Here is a 24,073-nt window from a genome sequence, read left to right as displayed (position 1 = left end):
TACGTTCCTTAAAGTTTTACTATTATTATTTAGGCTAGGGGAGTCTGGGGAAAATAACATTTAAAAAGATGTGCGTGTGTAAGAAATGGCAAAGTTGTGCAAAAATTCACTCAGTGTTTAATGTTCAAAATGGTGCAAAGTATTCAAGTGAAAAGTGAAAAGAAAAACAATCTGTACAATATTTACAACAAGAAGAACAAATAACAATAACAAAGACAAAGGTGGGAAGGGGAGCATGAGAGGTGCCAAATAAACGAAATAAATAAAACAAAACACTAGGCTTGCGGCTCTTGATCTGGGTCTGCGGTGGGCTTCTGGCTTTGTATCCGAAGTAGTTGTGGTGATTAGCCAACTCACAAAAGTGGATGGAATATTCCCACAGAGGAAGTCCCTTCTGGAGGATTCAGTTCAGAACTACAAACGTGAATAAAACAAACATGGAGGATGTGTGTGAGACCTACGGTTAAGTAGAAATGTTTTTTTTTTGAGTTATTAATAATCAATATCTAACCTGACAAAAAACATTTAATGTTATCTTTGTTATATTTCATCTATTCATATTTCAACAATGTTGTGAACTTTTATAAAAATACAAGTAGCATAAAAGCAAAGCAGATGTTTGGCCATTATATTATACTGTGGCCTGGCTTCACAGACAGGGCTTATCCTAAATCAGGATTAGTTACTCTTGTCTATCCTTTTGTTAATAAAATCCTTTTTTTACACTTAATTACACTACTTCCTTGTGTTGATAATACAGTAAGAGGCTCTACAAGTTAACAATATCTCACAAATCCTTCAGATTGGTCAGATGACAAAATTCCTACAAATGTCCCAAAATATTGGAATGAATCATCTGACAATCTTACACTCACCTTAGGTGATGTGTGACCAAAACCTCAATATTAATATTAATATTAATACAAAATTATGAAAAACTCATGTATTAAAGTGTCTGGCAGAGGCGGAACAAAAGAGGTGGGAGAACCCACCATAGTACTGGTGGGTTTCTACGGGAAATTCGACCATGCAGCTGTTCGTCTTTGCATCATTACATCACATCTGTAGAAAGAATGAGTCAGAAAGAACAGAAAGAATGAGTCCCAGCTAGTAGGCTATATGTGAAAATGCTACTGGTAGCAGATTTATAGCGTGTAATCGTCAGAGGCATCTCTATAGTTTTGTTGCTGGAGTAATCCTGTGGTTGCATCTCTCTCCTATTTACTAACATGACATGCACTGATCAATGGGTTAGGTTAAAGAGGCAACGATGTAGAAGTAGGAGTTAATTTCCTTTTGTCGCACTATTACATAATAATATGACAAAATCCAAAACGAGTCGTTTTGGCAGCTTGGTTTCAATAAAAGCTTTTTTGGCTTACGAGGAAGTTTTGAGTTCTGAAACATAGTACTATATTTTTATAGTACAGTGACCTCTTATACAGTGCCCTCCATAAGTATTGGGACAATAAAACAAACGAGCTCTGTTAGCTGTGATGTCAAGACAACTATAAATCTATAAATATGATTAAAAGATTAATATGAGGCAGAAGTACAGAATGTCACTTTTTATTATTGGCTGTTTCGACACAAAATGGTTTACCAACTAAGAAGAACAGCACTTTAAGATTTTTTATCCCTCTGCCTAATGTGAGCATAAGTATTGGGACGGTTTAAATTAAAGCAAATGTAAAAGTGTAAAAGCTAATATTTAATTGTAAATCCTTTGCAAGCAATCACAGGAGTAAGTCTGTGACCCATAGACATCACCAGACTCTTGGTTTCACACTTTGAAATGCTTTTCCAGGCCTTTAATACAGCCATTTTCAACAGTTGCTTGTTTTGGGGAGTTTCTGCCTTTAGTCTCCTCTTAAGCTGGTGTAAAGCATGTTCAATAGGTTTTAAATCTGGAGACTGACTTGGCCTATATAAGACCCAAAATTTCTTCTCCATGATAATCTTGACTAAGTTGGCAGTACTCCCCCTGGTTTCACAGACAAGGCTTAAGCTAGTCCCATGTTTGAGCTGTTTTAACTGAAAGCAATTTGCACAAATTTTGACGAATTTTAAAATATGTCAGTGCCATTGTTTTGTCTCAAGAGGCACATCAGTAATGTTTTTTTTTCTAGAGTACATTTATAAATGCTACTTAAATATCCTAATTGAACTAAGGCCTAATCCTGACTTAGGCTAAGCCCTGTCTGTGAAACCGGGCCATAGTGTTTTGGGTCATTGTCCTGTTGCCATATGAAGCACTTCCCAGTGAGTCTGGTGGCATTTTCTTGAACATTGGTAGGCAAGATTCTTTTGTACACTTCTGAATTCATTCTTCTGCTGCCATCATTGAATAAGTCATCAATAAAGATGAGTGAGCCTGTTCCAGAGGCAGACATGCATGCCCATGACATGACATTACCTCCACCATGCTTTCCAGATGAGCTTGTATGCCTTGGATCATTTGCAGTTTCTGTTTTTCTCCACACTTTTGCTTTCACACTTTTAGAAAGGTTAATCTTTGTCTCATCTGTCCATAAAACTATGTTCTAAAACTCTATTTTAACTCATCTCTGTGTGTTTTTGCAAATTCAAATTGGCTTTCCTATTTTTGGTACTGATCAGATGTTTGATCTTGCTGTGTTTTTCAAAGTGTGATTGTCAGGGTTCTGCCCTGGCAGCCTTGTCTGTGTTGTCTTTGTTTCATGTTTCTATGTTTGTGTTGTGTGTCAGCACATGGCTTTGTCTTTGTTTGTGTTTGCCATGTGCTCCTCGTGTCCTGCCTCCTTGTTTGCTGTTACCACGCCCACTCGTTTAGTCCTGTCTAGTCCTCATTTCACTAATTGTGCTCACCTGTTCCACATGTGCTCTGGTTCCCTTATATTGTGCCTCCTTTCCTCATGTCTTGGTTGGTTCATTGTGTGTGCTTTGTGGTGTTTTCAGATTTGCTCTCTTGTAGTTATCTTGGCTTTTGCTCTAGTTTATTTTTTATCTTATTTTCAGTAACAGAGTATCTTTGTTGCTATTTTGTTTTAGCTCTTGTGCATTCTAACCCAGTTTAGGTTTTCTTTTGTTTTTTACTCTGGATCTGGTTCTGTGAGTCTCTACCTGGCGGAAAGACTGGTTCTTCATCTGAGATCTACTTCAAGCTACGAGTTCATTGTGTTCCTGCCTGGTCTTTCCTTTGGAGTTGCCTCTATTGCACTCACGTCATCACCAACTTACTGATGGGTTTAGTGGTCATCCCTCCTGCCTGCCATCGTGTTGTCTGCCCTGCCCTACTGTTTCACGCCTCACTTTCCCTGCTGTCTCAAGGCATTTAGTCTTTTTAATAAAAACCCCTTGTCTGCTCAGTTGTGTCTGGGTCCTCCCTCTCTGAAACCTGACAGTGAAACCAAGAGTCTGGTGATGTCTATGGGTCACAGACTCACTCCTGTGATTGCGTGCAAGGAATTTACAATTAAATATTAGCTTTTACACTTTTACATTTACTTTAAGTTAAACCATCCCTATACTTATGCTCACATCAGACAGAGGGACGAAACTAAAAGTGCTGTTCTTCTTAGATGGTAAAACATTTTGTATTGAAACAGCCAATAATAAAATGTGACATTCTGTACTTCTGCCTCATATTAATCTTTTAATCATATTTATAGATGTCTTGACACCACAGCTAACAGAGCAATTTGGTCTTTACTGTCCCAATACTTATGGTGGGCACACATGCCAAATGATCAAGGAAAATTTGATTTCTTAATTCATGACCCCTTTAAGGCCTATCATAACAAGTCTTACATGTTTTCTTCTGTCTGCCCTATATATTTGTTAGTAACTTAATTTGTTCACTGTATTGTAAGCCACTTTGGAGGAAAAAAGGTGCCTGCTAACAACATAAAAAGCTATATATTCTATATTCATGTAGTTTGGGAACTAATATTTTGGCAATACATATGATGGACAATATAATGAAGAGGTAATACATGCAATTCTTTTGGCATACAATGGCATAGATGAGAAGTTATTTTAACTCAAAATAAAGTAGTCTTTAGAGAGCTTGATTTTTTTTTTTTTTTTTTTTTTTTTTTATCAAGGCAATTAGCATGAGACCAGTGTCCATATATAGCTAACCAAATTGAACCTTTGCAAAACACTACAGAAAGCATGTGAACGGAGAACATGGTAAGATGTCAACTGTTTCGTAACTAAAATAAATAAATAAATGCTACTGTTAGAGGATTTAATGTTTGCTTTGTTGATGTTTTTTCTTCTGCAGACTTCCAATAGACAGAGACAATTCAGCTTGATACAACTTTCTATGTCTAATTAGTTTTCCAATAACTTTCCAAAAACAAAATCCACATAATAATTACATATCATTCAACATGCAGCCACCATTAAAGAATGAGTCCAATGTCTTGGTATTTACACTCTCTGGTCTAAATGAAACAATGGAAAATAGATATGTTTTGTTTTCTTTTACTGCACTGTATTATCCCCTTATGGTCTTTTGTAATGTAACTATAATTACTACTATACTCTTACATAAGAAGCTTCATGAGCCAATGTATGTGTTTATATGTAATCTGTGTGTAAATGGACTTTTTGGCACTTCTGGATTCTACCCTAAATTCATGTATGACTTATTATCCCATGATCATGTGATTTCTTATATTGGATGCCTGATTCAGATATTTGTCATTTATTCATCTATTCTGTGTGACTTTTCAACACTAACAGTGATGGCATATGACAGGTATGTGGCAATATGTAGACCACTGGAGTATCATTTAAAAATGACAAATCAGAAGATTCTTAAATGTATCCTTTTCTGCTGGCTGGCTCCATTTTTCTGCATGTCTGTTCTAATCATTTTAATATCTAGACTCACCTTATGTGGCTTTAATATCGAAAAGTTATATTGTGAGATTTGGGCAGTTGCAAAACTTTCTTGTTTTTCTACAACAGTAAATAATGTATTTGGGTACATTGTTATTCTTACATACTTTGGACATGCAGTATTGATATTTTGCTCATACATTCATTTGATTAGAAAGTGCAGGAAGTCAATAGAGGTCAGGCACAAATTCATACAAACATGTGTGCCACATCTGCTTGCATTGATCAATGTGACAGCTGCTTTTTTGTTTGATGTACTGTACAGTCGTTATGGCTCAAAGAATGTGCCACAAGGTGTACGTAATTTCATGGCTCTTGAATTCTTACTTGTACCACCGATTTTAAATCCTCTTATTTATGGACTAAATCTGACAATAGTGCGCCAGCAAGTTATGAGACTGTTTTTCAAAAAACAAATGGGAATATCTAAGTGAATATTTTATTATATCAAAATATCCTATGATTTCTGTTTTTTAGAATGATTGTGTCACTAAAAAAAGTCTAAAGGAAGAGTCTTTATGAGACATTTAGAAGATTTATTTAATGGGAATTGTTACTTTGTTATGAATACATTTATTTCATGTTAAGTATACTTCAAATACATTTCCATATTTATCCACTTAAAAAAAATACCCCGCAATTGTACTTTTCGTATACTAAATTGGTATACTTAAAGTCTGCTAAATTGGAACAACAAATTTTGTACTTAATGCACTTTAATTGTCAGGAAGTAATGCTGAGGTCCAACTAAAGATATTCTTAAGTATATCTGATTGTGCTAAAATGGAACTATTGCAAGAACACTATTTAGGTACACTTTAAATATCTTGAATTTAAAGACTGTTATACAGAGATCATACAATCCTTATTAATAGTGATATTAAAACACTTTTAGGCTTAATATTAAGAAACGTGCATTGTGTAATAAAGATGTACTCCAAATAAAGCTTAACCCATTTAATCCAAATTTTTTCCCCAGACATGAAAATATCCAAATGATGTGTCATTAGTAACCCCTTGAAATAATCAATAATTATTTTTTGAATTTTTTTTTTTTTTTTTTATGGGAAAGTGTGTGAAAAAATGTGTTTTATGGTGAGTCACAATTGTGACCGGTGAGATAATGAGTATATCATCAACTTTGTTGTCTGTGGTGAAACACTGGTAAGGAAGCACTGTTGTATGCATGCTGTCCACTGGATAAGGTGGGTAGGCCCCTGAAGTGTCCAACCTAGTCTTGTAGCTTGATAGCTGCCAAACCAGTCCTCCTGGTGGGCCCAACCTCACTGGCTCGATAGGGGTGAGCAGATGGGGGTGATCAACACAAGTGGCTTGACATGCTCAAATGGTTTGATAGGGAGGCCTGCCATATGCGTATACTTCCTTCTTCAACATGGAAATGGGATATGAGTGACCTGCCAGGCTGAAACGCTGTGATGTGAATGCCTCCATAATCAGAAAGCTTCTTCTGGGATGTGCAAGTGGTGATCTGCAGAAGGAGATGGATGAGGTCTTCTTCTGAGGTAAATTCAAGGCGTGTCTTCTTCCAAACTCGATGAAAAGCAGATGAATCTGATGAAGCTTGATGCTTTGTTTATGACGGTGATGGGGGGCATTTGAAGGCTCAAATGGCTCAAATGGACAATTACCGTATGAGTAGCCTGCACTGCGCGTGGTTGTGGCCACATTACAGATAATGAACAGAGACTGGAGAAACTGTATGTCTCGTTGGTTTCATACAGATTACATAAAGAATATTTGTTTTCAACATGACTTGCTTGTGCTCTGCATTTCACCCATCCAAGTGCACACACACAGCAGTGAGTATTGAACACATTGCAAACACCTGGAGCAGTGGGCAGGGAGCAGTAGTCTGACACACATTTTGGTCTTGCTCCTCTCAAAATAATTACTGGGCACTGGTTTTTAAAACTATAAATGATACCCTTGGGGTGACATTGCGGCCTTGTCCTTTAATAGGTATTTTCAGAACTCCCAGTGACACTATAATCATTACTTTAACTGCAACCCAGAGGGACATTATTGCTTACACTTCTTTATTGGCCTGCAAAAGAATTTTGTTGAGTTGGAAATCCCCTACCCCTCCTTCTGTGACAGATTGGCTGGAAGATATGATGTTCTTTTTAAAATTAGAAAAGATCAAATTTACACTAAGGGGGATCTGTGGACAGGTTTTACTCAAAATGGGAACCCATTTTGTCATGTTTTAAAAACTTGAAAGAATTACCAGTTGTTAACTTTTACTCTCCATATATGTACCTCTCTTCTTACCCTTTTTATGATGCTGTATTTGATGTTTTGACCTTAGTGTAATTTGTCTCACAGAATGGCTAAATTGTTTTTCTTTTTTTTTCTTTTATATATTCATACTGTAATAATATTATTGTAATAATAATTACAAAACTAAATTAAAACTATTAAAAACTATTATTATCATCACTATGTAGTGGTATGCAATGGGTCCATGCCTTGAAAAGATGTAATAAGATTGTTTCATTTTGCCAGACACTACGCTATTTTGTTGTAGCTAAGCTGTCTAGGGAAGGGATGGGGTGGGTGGGTGTGTAGTTGTTATAGTAAAAATAGAAGGAAGGAAAATATAACTTTTATTGTTGCTTTACTCCTTCAATAGAAAAAAAAATAAAATACTTGCCATCTTTATAGAACCACTCGCAATATCAATACGACAAAACAATGAAATTCAAGGAATACAAGATACCAACACACAACATAAAATATGTCTCTATGCAGACAATTTATTATTACGCTTACAGGATCCCTATCACTCACTACAAGAAACCTTCAAAACTATTAATATTTTCTCCCAAATTTCAGACTACACAATAAACTGGGTTAAATCAATTCTACTACCATTTCGCAGCACATGCAATGATGAATCAAACAGCAATTGGGATGGATCGATGGACTAATGGCAGTGCTATTCTACGCAAACCTGCTGAGATATAAAGCAAATTTAAGTAGAACATAGTGAATCACTGAGTTAATTCGCTATGCCAGCTTAAGCTCTGTTAATCATGGAGCCTAAAATTGTGAGGTAATGCAGCGCTGTTTTACTTGGTCTAACGTTATACTATCATTCTAAACTGCATTTGAGTATGTTTAAAGTTGTAATGCCATTCTATGTATTAGTCTGTTGATTGTAAACTAGATTAAATTATAATATCATACCGATGATATTCTTACATTTCATTGTGTTGAGCTTCATAACATTAATTCATCTTAATTCATCTTATTAATTCCTATCTATAACGTGCAAGAGTGGCATCTCTGTCAAATCGAAGTTCATCGCAAAGCTCCCGCCATTTCGAATATGCCACGTTGTTATTGATCCTCGCTCCAATTCTCCTTTTATTCCAAAGTTTGCTTGCCATGCTCCATAATGTTTGAATGAAACAACAGCCTGCCGCTAGACATCATACAGCTGTCAATCTCTGTTGAAAAAACCAGCATAGGACCAGCTCAAACCAGCATACCAGCTTCAAAACCTACCTTACCAGCATATGCTGTTTTTTTTTTTTTTTTCAACAATTGAACAACAATGCTCGTGTTGTTATCCTTTTGCAAATGTTTGCTAGCTTTTGCAGGGTTTCAATAGCTAGCTAAGGTTAGCTAGTAAAGGGTTATCAGTTAAACCATTTTCCCTTCTGCAATGGCATTGTACAACAAGGTTTCTCAGTCTTTATCTATGTCTATGTATTTTTAGGATTTCTTGTACTTATCTGTCATGTTATCTGGTTAATTTTCTTTTGGGGGTTTTCTTGACAGGTTCTGATGGCTAGATGGAGTCCTGTCAGTTAAGTTCTATCGAGCCATTAGCGGGAGTCACGCCCAAGCATATCGAATTTCAGTACTTGTGCTTTAAATGAGTCTTTACTTTAGACACTGTATACCTTCTATTAATTTAACTAAAATATCTGTCTTCCAATCACAATGCAGTGGTTTAGAATTCTCCTAACAGCAGATGTAAAGGACTGCTGTGTTCCAACTTGAATGCTCATCATTAATCAAGTAATTTTTATGCAAATACTGGTGGTGGTGTTATGTTTTATCTCAATTTTTACTAATCATTGATTGTTTAGTTAGTCTATAGCTTTCATGACTTTTCTGTGGCCTATCGTGGCCTCCACCAGGTGGCGTAACGTGACCTTGTCTCTATGTGGCTTGTTGTGGCCTTGTCTCTTTGGCTGCGTTTACACTGGCACAAAAAATCCAATCTTTTGCTCACATCTGACACAGATCGGAATTAGTTGCACACGTGTAAACACAAAAATTCACACAAGATCCGATTTTTTCGCATCCGATCTGAGCCACTTCCAAATATGGTTTTAAATCTGATACATATCCGATCTCTGGACATGCGACCTACGTATAAACACGCATATCCAATTCCCACTGGAATTCCAAGCCATCACAAGCCATCACGTTTGCTCACTATAAGGTAGCATTTATGTTGTATTATGGAGCAGATGTGCTTGTATGTACTTGCACTATTCGCAGCTTTATTATTGAGGTGGGATATATGCTCTCTCCCTAGCTCGCTCGAATTCATTAAAAAAAATGGAATTCTAAAACTGATAACTGTAGATAAAATATCAAATGCAAATTACCTTTATTTTCCAGTCTATATCCGTTCAGTCAGAATTCGCCCTGCAATACATCCATGACACTGACAGCTGTTAACTTATCCATTCTGACAGGTAATCATGGCCATTTGACATGAAATATATAAATAATTTTAATAGCACAGCCATTCAAATCCAGAGGGTCTGCTATGTGCATGTAAAACTATTAATGACAATCATTTTGGGGCAGGAAGTAATGTAAACACAGATATCGGATACCAGTCGCGTCTAAAGTGAATGTAAACACACTGGCCAAAAAATTGGATATGGTCAAAAGATCAGATTTGTGCTGGTTTGGCAGACTTAAGACCTTTGTGGCCTAACGTGGCTTCGTCTTTTGTCGCTGTTCAAAGCTTTTGTGTCTATGTGGCCTAAGTGGCTTTGTCTTTGTTGTCTTTCAAGGCTTTCGTGTCTATGTGACCTAGCATGGCCTTTGTTGCTGTTCAAGTCTATCGTGTCTCTGTGGCCTAACATGGCTTTGTTTTCATGTCGCCAATCAAGGCTATCGTGTCTATGTTGCCTTTGTCGCCATACAAAGCTTTCGTGTCTATGTGGCCTAACGTGGCTGTTGTCGCCGTTCAAGGCTATCGTGTCTATGTGGCCGAACGTGGCCTTTGTCGCCATTCAAGTCTTTCGTGTTTATGTGGCTAATATAGCTGTCTTTTGTCACTGATTAAGGCTCTTGTCTTTATGTGACCTTTGTCTCTATGTTTCTATCGTTGCCTTCCCCTCCATCCTCCCCACCAGCACCAGGATGGTCCCTGTCCGTAACTCCCAGGGGGTCGGCTACGCCCCTGCCTTCATCTTCAGGCAGGAAATGCAGAGTCCAAAACCCTCAGGATGTGAGCTAAGGACAGGGCCTACACCAAAGAACTTTCTCACAACATTGTGCTTGCTTATTGTTAATAAATATTGTTGTATTTGTATTTATTATTTATAAAGCACATTTCAATACAACTGAAGTTGTCCAAAGTGCTGTACATTAAAAAAAAACAAACACAAGGCCCAATTAATATAAAGCATGCAAAACATAAACACATACACATCTAAGGGTAAAACCAACAAGAAAACATAAAACACATACACATCTAGGAATTAACCACCCGAAAATTTAAAAGCCATAGTAAGTAGATGAGCTTTTAACAAGGATTTAAAGCTAGAAATTGTCTGAGCGGATCTAATAGAAAGGGGCAGTGAGTTCCATAACTTTGGGGCAGCTACTAAGAAAGCCATATCTCCTCGTAGTTTTAGTCTTGATCTGGGAACCACTAGAAGAAACTGGTCAGAAGATCTCAGGGGCCTAATAGAGGAATATCGGTTCACTACAGTCTCCAGATACTTTGGTGTCAGCCCATTCAGAGATTTAAAAACAAACAATAAAAGTTTATATTCAATTCGGAAATGGACCGGCAACCATTTAAGGGACAATAAAATAGGAGTGATATGGTCACGCTTCCAGGTACCTGTTAATAGCAATCTCGCATCCGCATTTTGGACTGTCTGTAGGCAAGACAGGTCTTTCTGGCTAACTCCTATGTAAAGAGAATTACAGTAATCTAAACGTGAGAACACAAGAGCATGAACAACTATTTCTAAATCTCTAAAAGAAAGAAAGGGCTTCATCTTCGCTAAAAGTCTCAAATTGAAAAAAACAAGATTTGACCACAGAATTAATTTGCTTGTCAAATTTTAATTCTGGGTCAAATAGTACTCCTAAGTTTTTCACCACTGGTTTACTATACTTAGCCAAGGGTCCAAGAACAGAATTTATGGTACCCTGTTTTCCGCCTGAGTCAAAAAAAACAATCTCAGTTTTATTTTCATTAAATTTTAAAAAATGTAACGCCATCCAGTCCCTGATGTCCGTTAAGCAATTCAAAAGAGGCAATTCAATACGTTATCTTGCCTTCCGAGTCTTTCTGGTAGAACTGTTAATATATTTTCTGTGACTAGCAATACAAATCTACAACTTATACATTACAAGTTAATTCACAGAACTCATGTCAATCAAAAGAAAAAGTTTAAAATGGGTCTAAGCAACACAGACATTTGTTCACAATGCACATTGGGTAGCAATGATGACAATTTGCATGCCACATGGATCTGCCAACCTGTTTATTCATTTTGGATATCAGTGACCGATAAGCTTTCCATCATTATGGGCTGTAGGATTTCTCCATCTCCATCACTTTGTTTATTGGGTAATACCATAGAAATTGATAATCTTATGATTAAATACAAAAATCCACTCCTCATCTCTCTAACTATCACCAATTAAATAATTCTGTTAAACTGGAAATCAAAAAATATATATACATATTATTCACTGGACTAACCTTCTTACAGAATATATCACAAAAAATAACATACCTAAACATGAAAAATATATTTATATTTACTGATATTTGGAACCCATTTCTGATTCATCTTAATATACTTCAGAAACCTGGCACCGGACCCACACACTCTCCAAATTCTCCTAACAGCAACTTTACAAAGTTATAGAGAAAGAAATGGAATAAGGGGGATATATTTATAGATATAAATATTTGTATGTATGTGCATATGTGTGAATGTGTACACATGTATTGATCTACATTATTGCCATAATGTATAGTTTTATTATTATATATTCTGTTTCTACTATTATAATAGCACCATTGAATGTATATATTCGATTTATACATCTATCTTCTTTCTACCCCTCCCTTTTATTTAGTTATTTATTTATTTTCTCCTTTTTTCTCTTTCTCTTGTTTTTCTCTTTTTTCCTTTCCTTCCTTTCTTTCCTCCTTTTTCTTTCCCTTATTTTATTTAGTTATCCATTTATTTATGTATTTATTAAGTATTATACTCAAACAGAGCATTCCCGGCTGTTCCACTCTGTGCCCCCATACCACCTCATCCTTTTTTTTTTTTTTCTTTTAAAAATATTTTTGTTCTTTTGCAACTTATGTAACTATTTACAGGTGCTGGTCATATAATTAGAATATCATCAAAAAGTTGATTTATTTATTTATTTCACTAATTCCATTCAAAAAGTGAAACTTGTATATTATATTCATTCATTACACACAGACTGATATATTTCAAATGTTTATTTCTTTTAATTTTGATTATTTTTTCTGACAACTAAGGAAAATCCCAAATTCAGTATCTCAGAAAATTAGAATATTGTGAAAAGGTTCAATATTGAAGACACCTGGTGCCACACTCTAATCAGCTAATTAACTCAAAACACCTGCAAAGGCCTTCAAATGGTCTCTCAGTCTAGTTCTGTAGGCTACACAATCATGGGGAAGACTGCTGACTTGACAGTTGTCCAAAAGACGACCATTGACACCTTGCACAAGGAGGGCAAGACACAAAAGGTCATTGCAAAAGAGGCTGGCTGTTCACAGAGCTCTGTGTCCAAGCACATTAATAGAGAGGCGAAGGGAAGGAAAAGATGTGGTAGAAAAAAGTGTACAAGCAATAGGGATAACCGCACCCTGAAGAGGATTGTGGAACAAAACCCATTCAAAAATGTGGGGGAGATTCACAAAGAGTGGACTGCAGCTGGAGTCAGTGCTTCAAGAACCACTACGCACAGACGTATGCAAGACATGGGTTTCAGCTGTCGCATTCCTTGTGTCAAGCCACTCTTGAACAACAGACAGCGTCAGAAGTGTCTCGCCTGGGCTAAAGACAAAAAGGACTGGACTGCTGCTGAGTGGTCCAAAGTTATGTTCTCTGATGAAAGCAAATTTTGCATTTCCTTTGGAAATCAGGGTCCCAGAGTTTGGAGGAAGAGAAGAGAGGCACACAATCCACGTTGCTTGAGGTCCAGTGTAAAGTTTCCACAGTCAGTGATGGTTTGGGGTGCCATGTCTGGTGTTGGTCCACTGTGTTTTCTGAGGTCCAAGGTCAACGCAGCCGTATACCAGGAAGTTTTAGAGCACTTCATGCTTCCTGCTGCTGACCAACTTTATGGAGATGCAAATTTCATTTTCCAACAGGACTTGGCTACCAGTACCTGGTTTAAGGACCATGGTATCCCTGTTCTTAATTGGCCAGCAAACTCGCCTGACCTTAACCCCATAGAAAATCTATGGGGTATTGTGAAGAGGAAGATGCGATATGCCAGACCCAACAATGCAGAAGAGCTGAAGGCCACTATCAGAGCAACCTGGGCTCTTATAACACCTGAGCAGTGCCACAGACTGATCAACTCCATGCCACGCCACATTGCTGCAGTAATTCAGGCAAAAGGAGCCCCAACTAAGTATTGAGTGCTGTACATGCTCATACTTTTCATGTTCATACTTTTCAGTAGGCCAAGATTTCTAAAAATCCTTTCTTTGTATTGGTCTTAAGTAATACTCTAATTTTCTGAGATACTGAATTTGGGATTTTCCTTAGTTGTCAGTTATAATCATCAAAATTAAAAGAAATAAACATTTGAAATATATCAGTCTGTGTGTAATGAATGAATATAATATACAAGTTTCACTTTTTGAATGGAATTAGTGAAATAAATCAACTTTTTGATGATATTCTAATTATATGACCAGCACCTGTATATTAGGGTACTTGTAATAGAGATATGCACATACTTAACACAATTTTACACACATACACTTCACATAATTATATGTACATCCTACTTTCTGTTCCCTTTCAAGGGAACTCGCGCTGCGTCAAAGCGCTTTGGGAACGCTTCTGCGTGAATGCGTCGTGAAGCACATGTTAAATCTGTACAATGGCGTGATGGAACATCATAGGCGGGTGACGTCATCACCAGGAAACTATAAAGCACACCCGAACCAAATAGAGTTAGCTTCTGTGTCTTCAGTAAGCGCTCTCTGTGAAACTGTCTGTCTTATTTATTGTTGTTTGTCTCTCACGTTATTCAAGCACACATATCTAAGACACTATTATGGCGACACAAGTGCAGCAATTCAGGCCGTGTGTGACTCCTTGTCCTCGTTACATTCCGGCAGGAGATGCACACGAGCTTTGTGTTGTTTGCTTGGGAGTGGAGCATGCGGCTCGCGCTCCCCGCGGCTCGGGTCACGCTGCTGCCGAGGCACAGCGAAGGCTCGCGTCGTGGGTTTCGCAAATGGATCTTGCAGAGGGGTTATAAACCCTTTCTCTTCCTTTACCTGCAGGGTCCAGCGCTTCATTTCAGGAACTAGAAGCACGCTCTGCGGTTTCTTCTGCCCCTGGTGAAGCGCGGATGCTGCAGTGCTCTAGTTCTGAGGAACTAGACGTTGTCAGCATCGATCAGTGTGAAGAGTCGCCACCACACTCACAAGCATATGAGGAGCTCGTGGAGGTTGTTACTAGAGCGGTGGCCAGATTGAACATAAGCTGGCCGACCGAGAAACAGGAAGCCCGTCAAGCAAGTTTATTAGACGAGCGCTTTCTTCCCTCTCGCGCACAACCTCCACGCCGGGGCTTGCCTTTTTTTTCCCGACCTCCACACCGAGGTGTCGAGGTCGTGGAACAGACCTGCGTCCTTCCGGGTCTATAGTCCTCAAATATCTAACTATAGTAACATCTTAGGACTAAAAAGGCATGGTTATGTGGAGATGCCTCGGGTGGAAGAGACGCTCGCGAGCTATCTCTCCCCCGAGTCGGCAGCCTCCCTCAAAGCCCCAAAGTTACCCACTAAGCCCCTACGTACATCTTCTGCTTTAGTGGGTAAGGCGTACTCGGCAGCAGGTCAGGCGGCGGCATGTTTACACACTATGGCCGTCCTTCAAGCCTATCAAGCTGACCTGCTCAAAGACCTTGATGAGGGTGGGGAAGTCAGTCGCGAGGTGTTCTCTGAGCTTAGGAAAGCTACAGATCTCTCTCTCTCTGTGCCACCAAGGAGACCGCCAGATCTATTGGGCGGTCTATGGCAGCCCTGGTGGCCACGGAGAGACACCTTTGGCTCAACCTCGCTGACATGAAAGACCAAGATAGATCGTTCCTTCTCAAAGCTCCGCTCACGCCGCCTGGCCTCAGTGTCCACCCGGCAACGTAGTGGCGCTGGGATGTTCGCTCCTTCCAAGGATGGAACAAAAGTGGCCAGCTCTGTTGCTCCCTGCCGGGTCGCCACTTCAGGGCACCGGGCTGGTCACCCATCTAACACCAGAGGTCAGTCTCGAGAGACTGATTCCCTTAGTAGATTCACTGGCAGCGTGGAAACTTCTGTCAAACGTATCTCAATGGGTCCTGCGCACAGTAGAATTTGGGTACAGAATTCAGTTCAGGTTGCGACCGCCCAGGTTCAAAGGGGTTTTGTTCACCGAGGTGAGCCCCGAAGTACAGACTCTCTTGCAAAAAGAAGCCATAGAAAGGGTTCCTTCTCCCAGCAGGGAGTCGGGGTTTTACAGCTGGTACTTCATAGTTCCAAAGAAGGATGGAGGGTTGTGTCCCATTCTAGATCTGCGCCTATTAAATCGATCTGTCAAGAAGCTCAAGTTCAGAATGCTAACTCTGAAACAGATCGTGTCACAAATCAAGTCCAAGGATTGGTTTGTCACAATAGATCTGAAAGACGCATGCTTTCATATATCCATCCTTCCTCAACACAGGAAGTTCCTGAGATTTGCTTTCGGGGGCGAAGCGTACCAATATCGGGTTCATCCCTTCGGCCTAGCTTTATCTCCCCGCACCTTCACAAAATGTCCCGGTGTTGGGGGCTCCTTGTCGTTGCTTAACGCTAACGACGGATGCATCCCTCACCGGTTGGGGGGCGATCATGAGTGGTCGCTCGGCTCGGGGTCTATGGAGGGGTCATTATCTTTCCTGGCACATAAACCAGTTGGAGATGATGGCTGTGTTCCTGGCACTCAAACACTTCCTCCCAGATCTCAGGGGCCATCATGTGTTGGTCTGCACGGACAACACAGCGGTGGTCTCCTACATAAACCATCAGGGGGGTCTGCGGGCCCAAGGGAAGTTGCTGTCAGTCAGGGCAGTGTACATCCCAGGGCGTCTGAATCAGGAAGCAGACATCCTGTCGAGGCAGGGGCCGAGGCCCGGGGAGTGGAGACTCCACCCCGAGGTGGTGGAGATCCTTTGGGAGTGCTTCGGGAAAGCGGATGTGGACTTGTTTGCGTCTCTGGAAATGACCCAATGTCCTCTATATTTCTCCCTCTCACGCTATGGTGCAGACGTGGCCGAGGCTGCGTCTGTACGCCTTTCCCCCGATTACTCTGCTTCCGGGAGTTTTGGAGAGAGTGCGCCAGGACGGGGTCCAGTTGCTTCTAGTAGCCCCGTTTTGGCCGGGCCGAGTCTGGTTCTCGGACCTTATGTCCCTCCTCGACGGCTCTCCCCTGGAGATTCCGATCAGGAGGGACCTACTCTCGCAGGCGGGGGGGGCTCAATCCTTCATCCCTGCCCGGAGTTGTGGAAATTGTGGGCGTGGCCTCTGAGGGGGCACAGCTCATAGATTCCGGTCTCCCTACTGAGGTAGTGGAGAATATGCTCCATTCCAGAGCTCCCTCCATGAGGAGGCTGTATTCCTTGAAATGGAATGTTTTCTCTTCATGGTGTAGAGAACGTAACTTTGATCCTGTTAACTGCCCAGTCGGTACAGTTCTGGAGTTTCTTTAAGAAAAGTTTTCTTCTGGTTTATCTCCTTCGACGCTAAAGGTCTACATGGCGGCCATTGCGGCTTACCATGTTCCTTTAGAGGGTGCTTCTCTTGGCAGACACCCATGGGTTACTCACTTCCTCCGTGGTACTCTGAGGCTGAGGCCTGCGGCACGTCAGAGAGTTCCGATTTGGGACTTGGCCATAGTGTTGGAGGGCCTGTCTACTGCTCCTTTCGAGCCTATTGAAGAGGTTCATGTAAAATTCCTTACTCTAAAGACTCTTTTCCTCCTTTCTATCTCGTCGTTAAAGAGAATTGGTGACCTACAAGCCCTTTCGGTCTCTCCCTCTTGCTTGGACTTTGCGCCAGGCATGGTCAAATCCTTCCTTTTTCCTCGGGAAGGTTATGTCCCTAAGGTCCCCACTAATGTGCCTGGGCTTTGGATGCTTACGTCCACAGAGCTGCCCTGTGGCGTAAGACGGATCAGTTGTTCGTCTGTTTCAGGGCCCCACGTAAGGGGCACCCCGCATCTAAGCAAACCTTGAGCAAGTGGGTAGTTGAGGCTATCTCACTTGCGTATGAGTCTGCCGGTCATCCTTCTCCACTTAAGGTCCGTGCTCACTCTACACGGAGTATGGCGGCCTCTTTGGCCTTATTGTCTGGAGTGTCCCTCCAAGAATTTTGTGATGCGGCGGGGTGGTCCTCGCTGCACACTTTTGTTAGGTTTTATAACCTAGATGTGGCCTCTACCCCGGGGTCAAGAGTGCTGGTGTCTTAGTGTGCGCTGAACAGTTTCACACAGACAGGCACTCTGTCTTATGGCGGAGTAGGTATCTCATTCCCAAAGCGCTTGATGCAGCGCGAGTTCCCTTGAAAGGGAAAGTCTCAGGTTACGTATGTAACCATGGTTCCCTGAGAGGGAACGAGACGCTGCGTCCCGTTGCCATACTCCCTGCATGCCTGTGATCGACTTACTTCGACCTTTCAGAAGCTAACTCTGTTTGGTTCAGGTGTGCTTTATAGTTTCCTGGTCATGATGTCACCCGCCTATGACGTTCCGTCATGCCATTGGACAGATTTCACATGTGCTTCACGACGCATTCATGCAGAGGCGTTCCCAAAGCCCTTGACGCAGAGTCTCGTTCCCTCTCAGGGAACCATGGTTACATATGTAACCTGAGACGTTTTCTTACTTTGTGTTGTATTGATGAAATCGTCTGACTGTGTTTTGTCTTATGTCCTGCTTTAATAATAATAATAATAATAATAATAATAATAAATAAGATGAAAATGATTATTTTATCTTTAGCAGTTTGTCTGTTTTATTTGCTAGGGAGCGGAGATTCGCCAGATGAATGCTCAGCAGAGGAGCCCTGCCTGCCAAGTGCACCAGCACAGTTCCCTTTGTTTGTGTCTCTTATAGCGCTTGTACAGGATCTTCTTGCACAGGTCTTCCAACTAGAATGTCCAGTAAAAAGTCTGAATGCTTAAAAGTCGGCAAAAACTTATTTGGTGTGTTATTTCTGATGTCTAGGAGTTTGTTCCTAGTAAAGCTGATTGGAAAAAAAAAAGTTATTTAAAACAGGACAAACAAACAAAAATAGTAAAAGTACTAAGGAGCTACAAACCGAGGCAGCTGACGCCATCTTTGAATGACCCAAAAGCTGTTTTTAGACTAACAAGGAAGTTTTGAGTTTTGAAACGCACAGGATACATTTTATAGTACAATGACATCTTAAATGCCAAAAGATCAAGGAAAATTTGATGTTTCAATTCATGACCCCTTTAAGGCCTATCAAAACAAGTCTGACATGTTCTATTCTGTCTGCCCTTGTATTTGTTAGTAACTTGATTTGTTCACTGTATTGTAAGCCACTTTGACCAAAAAAAAGTGCTAACAACATAAAATAAAATTAAATAATTTTTTTCATTATTTTGTTATTATTCCATATTAAAGTAGTTCAATAGATATGATCTGACAATATGATGACGAGATAATACATGCAATTATACTTTTGGGCATAGATTGGCATAGATGGGCAGTTATTTTAACTTTAAAAAAATGTAGCCTTTAGAGAGCTTAGTAAAACTGTTTTCATTGTTTGTTATTAACGTAATTAGCATGAGACCAGTGTCCATATATAGCAAGCCAAATCAAACCTTTGCAAAACACTACAGGAAGCATATGAATGGAAAACATGGTAAGATGTCAACTGTTTTGTAACTGGAAAAAGTATGCTACTGTTTTGATTTGGTACGGATTTGATGTTTGCTTTGTTGGTGTTTTTTTCATCTGCAGACTTCCTCCAGACAGTGACATTTCAACATTGTACAACTTTCTATGTCTAATTTTTCAATAACTTTCAAAAAAAATAAATAAAAAATCTACATAATTACATATCATTCAAGATGCAGTCATCATTAAAGAATGAGTCCAATGTCATGGTATTTACACTCTCTGGTCTGAATGAAACAATGGAAAATAGATATGTCTTGTTTTCTTTTACTGCACTGTATTATCCCCTGATAATCTTTTGTAATGTAACTATAATTACTACTATACTCTTACATAAGAAGCTTCATGAGCCGATGTATGTCTTTATATGTAATCTGTGTGTAAATGGCCTTTATGGCACGTCTGGATTCTACCCTAAATTTCTGTATGATTTATTAGCACAGGATCACATTATTTCTTATGTTGGATGTATGATTCAGATATTTGTCATTTATACATCCTTAATGTGTGACCTTTCAACATTAACAGTGATGGCATATGACAGGTATGTGGCAATATGTAGACCACTGGAGTACCATTCAAAAATGACAAATCAGAAGATTCTTAAATGTATCCTTTTCTGCTGGCTGACTCCATTTTTTTGCATGTCTGTTCTAATCATTTTAACATCTAGACTCACCTTATGTGGCTTTAATATCGAAAAGTTATATTGTGAGATTTGGGCAGTTGCAAAACTTTCTTGTTTTTCTACAACAGTAAATAATGTGTTTGGGTACATTGTTATTCTTACATACTTTGGACATTCAGTATTGATTTTTTGCTCATACATTCACTTGATTAGAAAGTGCAGGAAGTCAATAGAGGTCAGGCACAAATTCATGCAAACATGTGTGCCACATCTGCTTGCATTGATCAATGTGACAATTGCATTTATGTTTGATGTACTGTACAGTCGTTATGGCTCAAAGAATGTTCCTCAAGGTGTACGCAATTTCATGGCTCTTGAATTCATACTTGTACCACCCATTTTAAATCCTCTTATTTATGGGTTAAAACTGACAACAGTACGCCAGCAAGTTATGAGACTGTTTTTCAAGAAACAAATGGAAATATCTGAGTGAATGTTTTAAGTCATATGATTTCCGTGTTTTAGAATGATTGTGTCATTAAAAAAGTCTAAAGGATGAATCATGTTGAGATGTGTTGAAGATTTATTTAATGGAAATTGTTATTTTGCTATTGAGAATATAAGTCAATAAGCCATAAGAGGTTCTGTGTTACATTTTACCATGATTAAGGGGAGTTCTTAGGTATGAAGTGAAGTAGAGGGCATTACTCACAATAGAATCTCTGTACTTCACAGCCTGTTTGAAACAACACAAAAATTCAGAATGTTTATATTTGGGTGAAAATTCCTTGCATTCAGGTGTACTATTCAAAAATGCTCTCTCTCTCTCTCTCTCTCTCTCTCTGTGTGTGTGTGTGTGTGTGTTCTTGTATACATGGTTTATGAGGGCACAAATGTGTATAATGACATGGGCATTACAACGTAAACAAGGTTTATGAGGACAGTTCCTGTGTCCTTGTAAAATGAATGGCTTAAAAAACATACTAAACTGTGTTTTTTGAAATTAAAAAAATGCAGACAGTTTTCTGTGATGGGTAGGTTTAGGGGTAGGGGTAGTGTAGGGGGATAGAATGTACAGTTTGTACAGTTTGTGTGTGTGTGTGTGTGTGTGTGTTGATATATTGATAAACATACGAACAAGGCTAAAGCTTCAAACTGGTACACACTGCAGTGCATACAACACAAACAATATTAGTCTGAAAATAGTAATCAAACAGCAGAAACAGAGGTATTTTTTTACTAAGAAAAAACAACTGTGCCACTCTGGGACTTGCAGGAATCTGCGTAATCAAATACATTGAGACTCTCAATGTATTGTGCATTCATTGTGCTCTGCAATTTGGTTTAAGCTTTCAATAATAATTAAAATATTAACAACAATGGCAATGATAAATATAGGTGCAAGCAGTAATTATGGGACCAAGCACAAAATAGTCATGATGAGTTAACCTGTTAGCCCGCACATGCGCATAAGGGCTAGTTAGCATGTTAGCACAACATCAAAACATGACAATCTATGAGTTTAAAACCATGTTTTGATTATGTACCTTGTTTTTTTAAGTTGAAGCATAATAATAAAAAACAATTGAACATGTTTTTGCTCCAAACTGGAAATTAACTGATATTGTTTTTTTTGTTTTTTTTTACTGTCTCTTCATTCTCTACCTGTTGGTGGCAGTATAACATCTAAGTGTGACGTCACTGTTAATTTGATTATTTATGGGTGGTGAGTATAAATGTTTGTACTGATCTGCCCAGCAGTACTTCCTCTGGTGGAACGTAGTTTTGCTCCAACTTGTTTTCTTTTAGTTGTTTATTATTTATCAATATCTCTTACTCCATTGGATTATTATTTTCTCTTGTGTATTTAAATCTCTAGACATGGTGTTATATTTTTGTGTAACAAATCATTTACTCCTTAAATAAATAGTCTTGCAATTCAAAATATTCGTTAAATGTTTAATCTTCTCTATGTGATGGTCGGGAATGAGCTGGCCATGACATAAATTGGGTGGCTCATCCACGATCCTTTGGTGTGGGAATGTTGGTGAGTATGTGATTATTTTTGTGAATGATCACCTATGAATAAGAACTCTGGTTAGGAAGAGTGTATCCAGCTGGGTTGTGTATACAATCCTTCTGACGGAACACTGGTTGTTGTTTTGTTTATTATGTTGCCTTTTTTGTTTTTGAGGGTTTTCCTGGGTAGAGATTTATATCTCTGCCGGGGGTACTGTGGGATTACAAATTTAATAATCTGTTTAAGATCTGCTGATCCTACATCCTGACATAACATCACATCACATGAAATACTAAGGTGAAGTACATTGTATTTAGCATTTTAAGGTAAAGATGATGCCATCAGATAAATGATTCTTTTAAGCCTCTTACCTTTTGTCTTTAACCCTCTGGAGTCTGAGGCTGATTTTGGGCCCTGGAGAAGTTTTGACATGCCCTGACATTTGTGCTTTTTTCAGTTGTTCATAAACATATTAATGGAAAAGGTGTCATTACACTTTATTCAGCACGAACTTGGCTACCATAATATGTGAACAATATGTATGTACATGTTCGTATTTTTGAAGGAATAACGTTTATGTGTGGTTATTAAAAAAACAAAAAACAGGAATGATTTTACAGGTGGAGGCCACTGACATTTTTTTCCCTACTCATCTTTTCTGACTGTTTTTCACTAGTTTTGCATTTGGCTAGGGTCAGTGTCACTACTGGTAGTATGAGGCGATACCTGAACCCTACAGAGGTTTCTCAGGCAGTCCAACTCCTGGATGGCACATCAATATGTGCCATTGCCAGAAGGTTTGCTGTGTCTCCCAGCAGAGTCTCAAGAGCATGGAGGAGATTCCAGGAGACAGGCAGTTACTCTAGGAGAGCTGGACAGGGCCGTAGAAGGTCCTTAACCCATCAGCAGGACTGGTATCTGCTCCTTTGTGCACGGAGGAACAAGATGACTGCTGCCAGAGCCCTACAAAATGACCTCCAGCACTGTGTGGTGTGAATGTCTCTGACCAAACAATCAGAAACAGACTTCACGAGGGTGGCGTGAGGGCCCGACATCCTCTAGTGGGCCCTGTTCTCACTGCCCGGCACCGTGGTGCTCGATTGGCATTTGCCATTGAACACCAGAATTGGCAGGTCCGCCACTGGCGCCCTATCCTTTTCACAGATGACAGCAGGTTCACCCTGAGCACATGTGAGAGACGTGAAAGGGTCTGGAGAAGCCGTGGAGAACGTTATGCTGCCTATAACATCGTTCAGCATGACCGGTTTTGGTGGGGGGTCAGTGATGTTCTGGGGAGACATATCCATGGAGGGACGCATATACCTCTACAGGCTAGACAATGGCACCCTGACTGCTTTTAGGAATCAGGATGAAATCCTTGGACCTATTGTTAGCTACGCTAGTGGATCCTAGGTTTCTCCTGGTGCACGACAATGCCCGGCCTCATGTGGCGAGAGTATGCAGGCAGTTCCTGGAGGATGAAGGAATTGATACCATTGAATGGCCCCCACACTCGCCTGACCTAAATCCAATAGAACACCTCAGGGACATTATGTTTCGGTCCATCCGACACCTCCAGGTTGCACCTCAGACTGTCCAGGAGCTCAGTGATGCCCTGGTCCAGATCTGGGAGGAAATACCCCAGGACACCATTTGTTGTCTCATTAGGAGCATGCCCTGATGTTGTCAGGCATGCATACAAGCACGTGGGTTGCATACAAACTACTGAGTACCATTTTGAGTTGCTGCAATGAAATTTCAGCAAAATGGACTAGTCTGCTGCATCATTTTTTCACTTTGATTTTCAGGGTGTCTTTGAATTCAGTCCTCTGTAGGTTGATAATTTTTACTTCCATCAAGTGATGTGGCATCCTTTCATTCCTAACATATTACCCAGTCCATATCAGTATAGATATCCAGCATGATATTTTTCCACATTGAGATCTGATGTGTTTCCAAAGTGTTCCTTTAATTTTTTGAGTAGTGTATATTCAGATATCAATTCCTTCATTAAAAATCCTGCAAAATATATAAATATTTACAATAAATATAAGTTAAGTAAAAT

At 39.6% G+C, this 24,073-nt stretch overlaps 2 protein-coding genes across 2 annotated transcripts; both read left to right on the top strand.

Annotated features, from left to right (window-relative positions):
* The first annotated feature begins 3,869 nt into the window (after nucleotides 1-3,869).
* LOC127495634 (olfactory receptor 1D2-like) lies at nucleotides 3,870-5,324 on the top strand. Its single transcript, XM_051862579.1, has one exon. The coding sequence runs from the start codon at nucleotides 4,377-4,379 to the stop codon at nucleotides 5,322-5,324; it is 948 nt and encodes a 315-aa protein (XP_051718539.1). The 5' UTR covers nucleotides 3,870-4,376.
* A 13,965-nt stretch (nucleotides 5,325-19,289) lies between these two features.
* LOC127495680 (olfactory receptor 52D1-like) lies at nucleotides 19,290-23,597 on the top strand (the record flags this gene model as incomplete). Its single annotated transcript, XM_051862628.1, has 2 exons — nucleotides 19,290-20,408; nucleotides 23,588-23,597. Coding segments are annotated over exons 1-2 (885 nt in total), but the record flags the coding sequence as incomplete, so codon positions are not given.
* Between the last annotated feature and the right edge of the window lie 476 nt (nucleotides 23,598-24,073).

This window comes from Ctenopharyngodon idella, chromosome 15 (assembly GCF_019924925.1).
Source record: "Ctenopharyngodon idella isolate HZGC_01 chromosome 15, HZGC01, whole genome shotgun sequence".
Lineage (NCBI taxonomy): Eukaryota > Metazoa > Chordata > Actinopteri > Cypriniformes > Xenocyprididae > Ctenopharyngodon > Ctenopharyngodon idella.
The sequence above is the reverse complement of the archived record's forward strand: the minus strand, read 5'-3'. Positions and strand labels throughout refer to the sequence as shown.

Coding starts and splice junctions, on each gene's coding strand:
- LOC127495634 (XM_051862579.1), top strand. CDS start 4,377: ATGCAGCCACCATTAAAGAATGAGTCCAATGTCTTGGTATTTACACTC.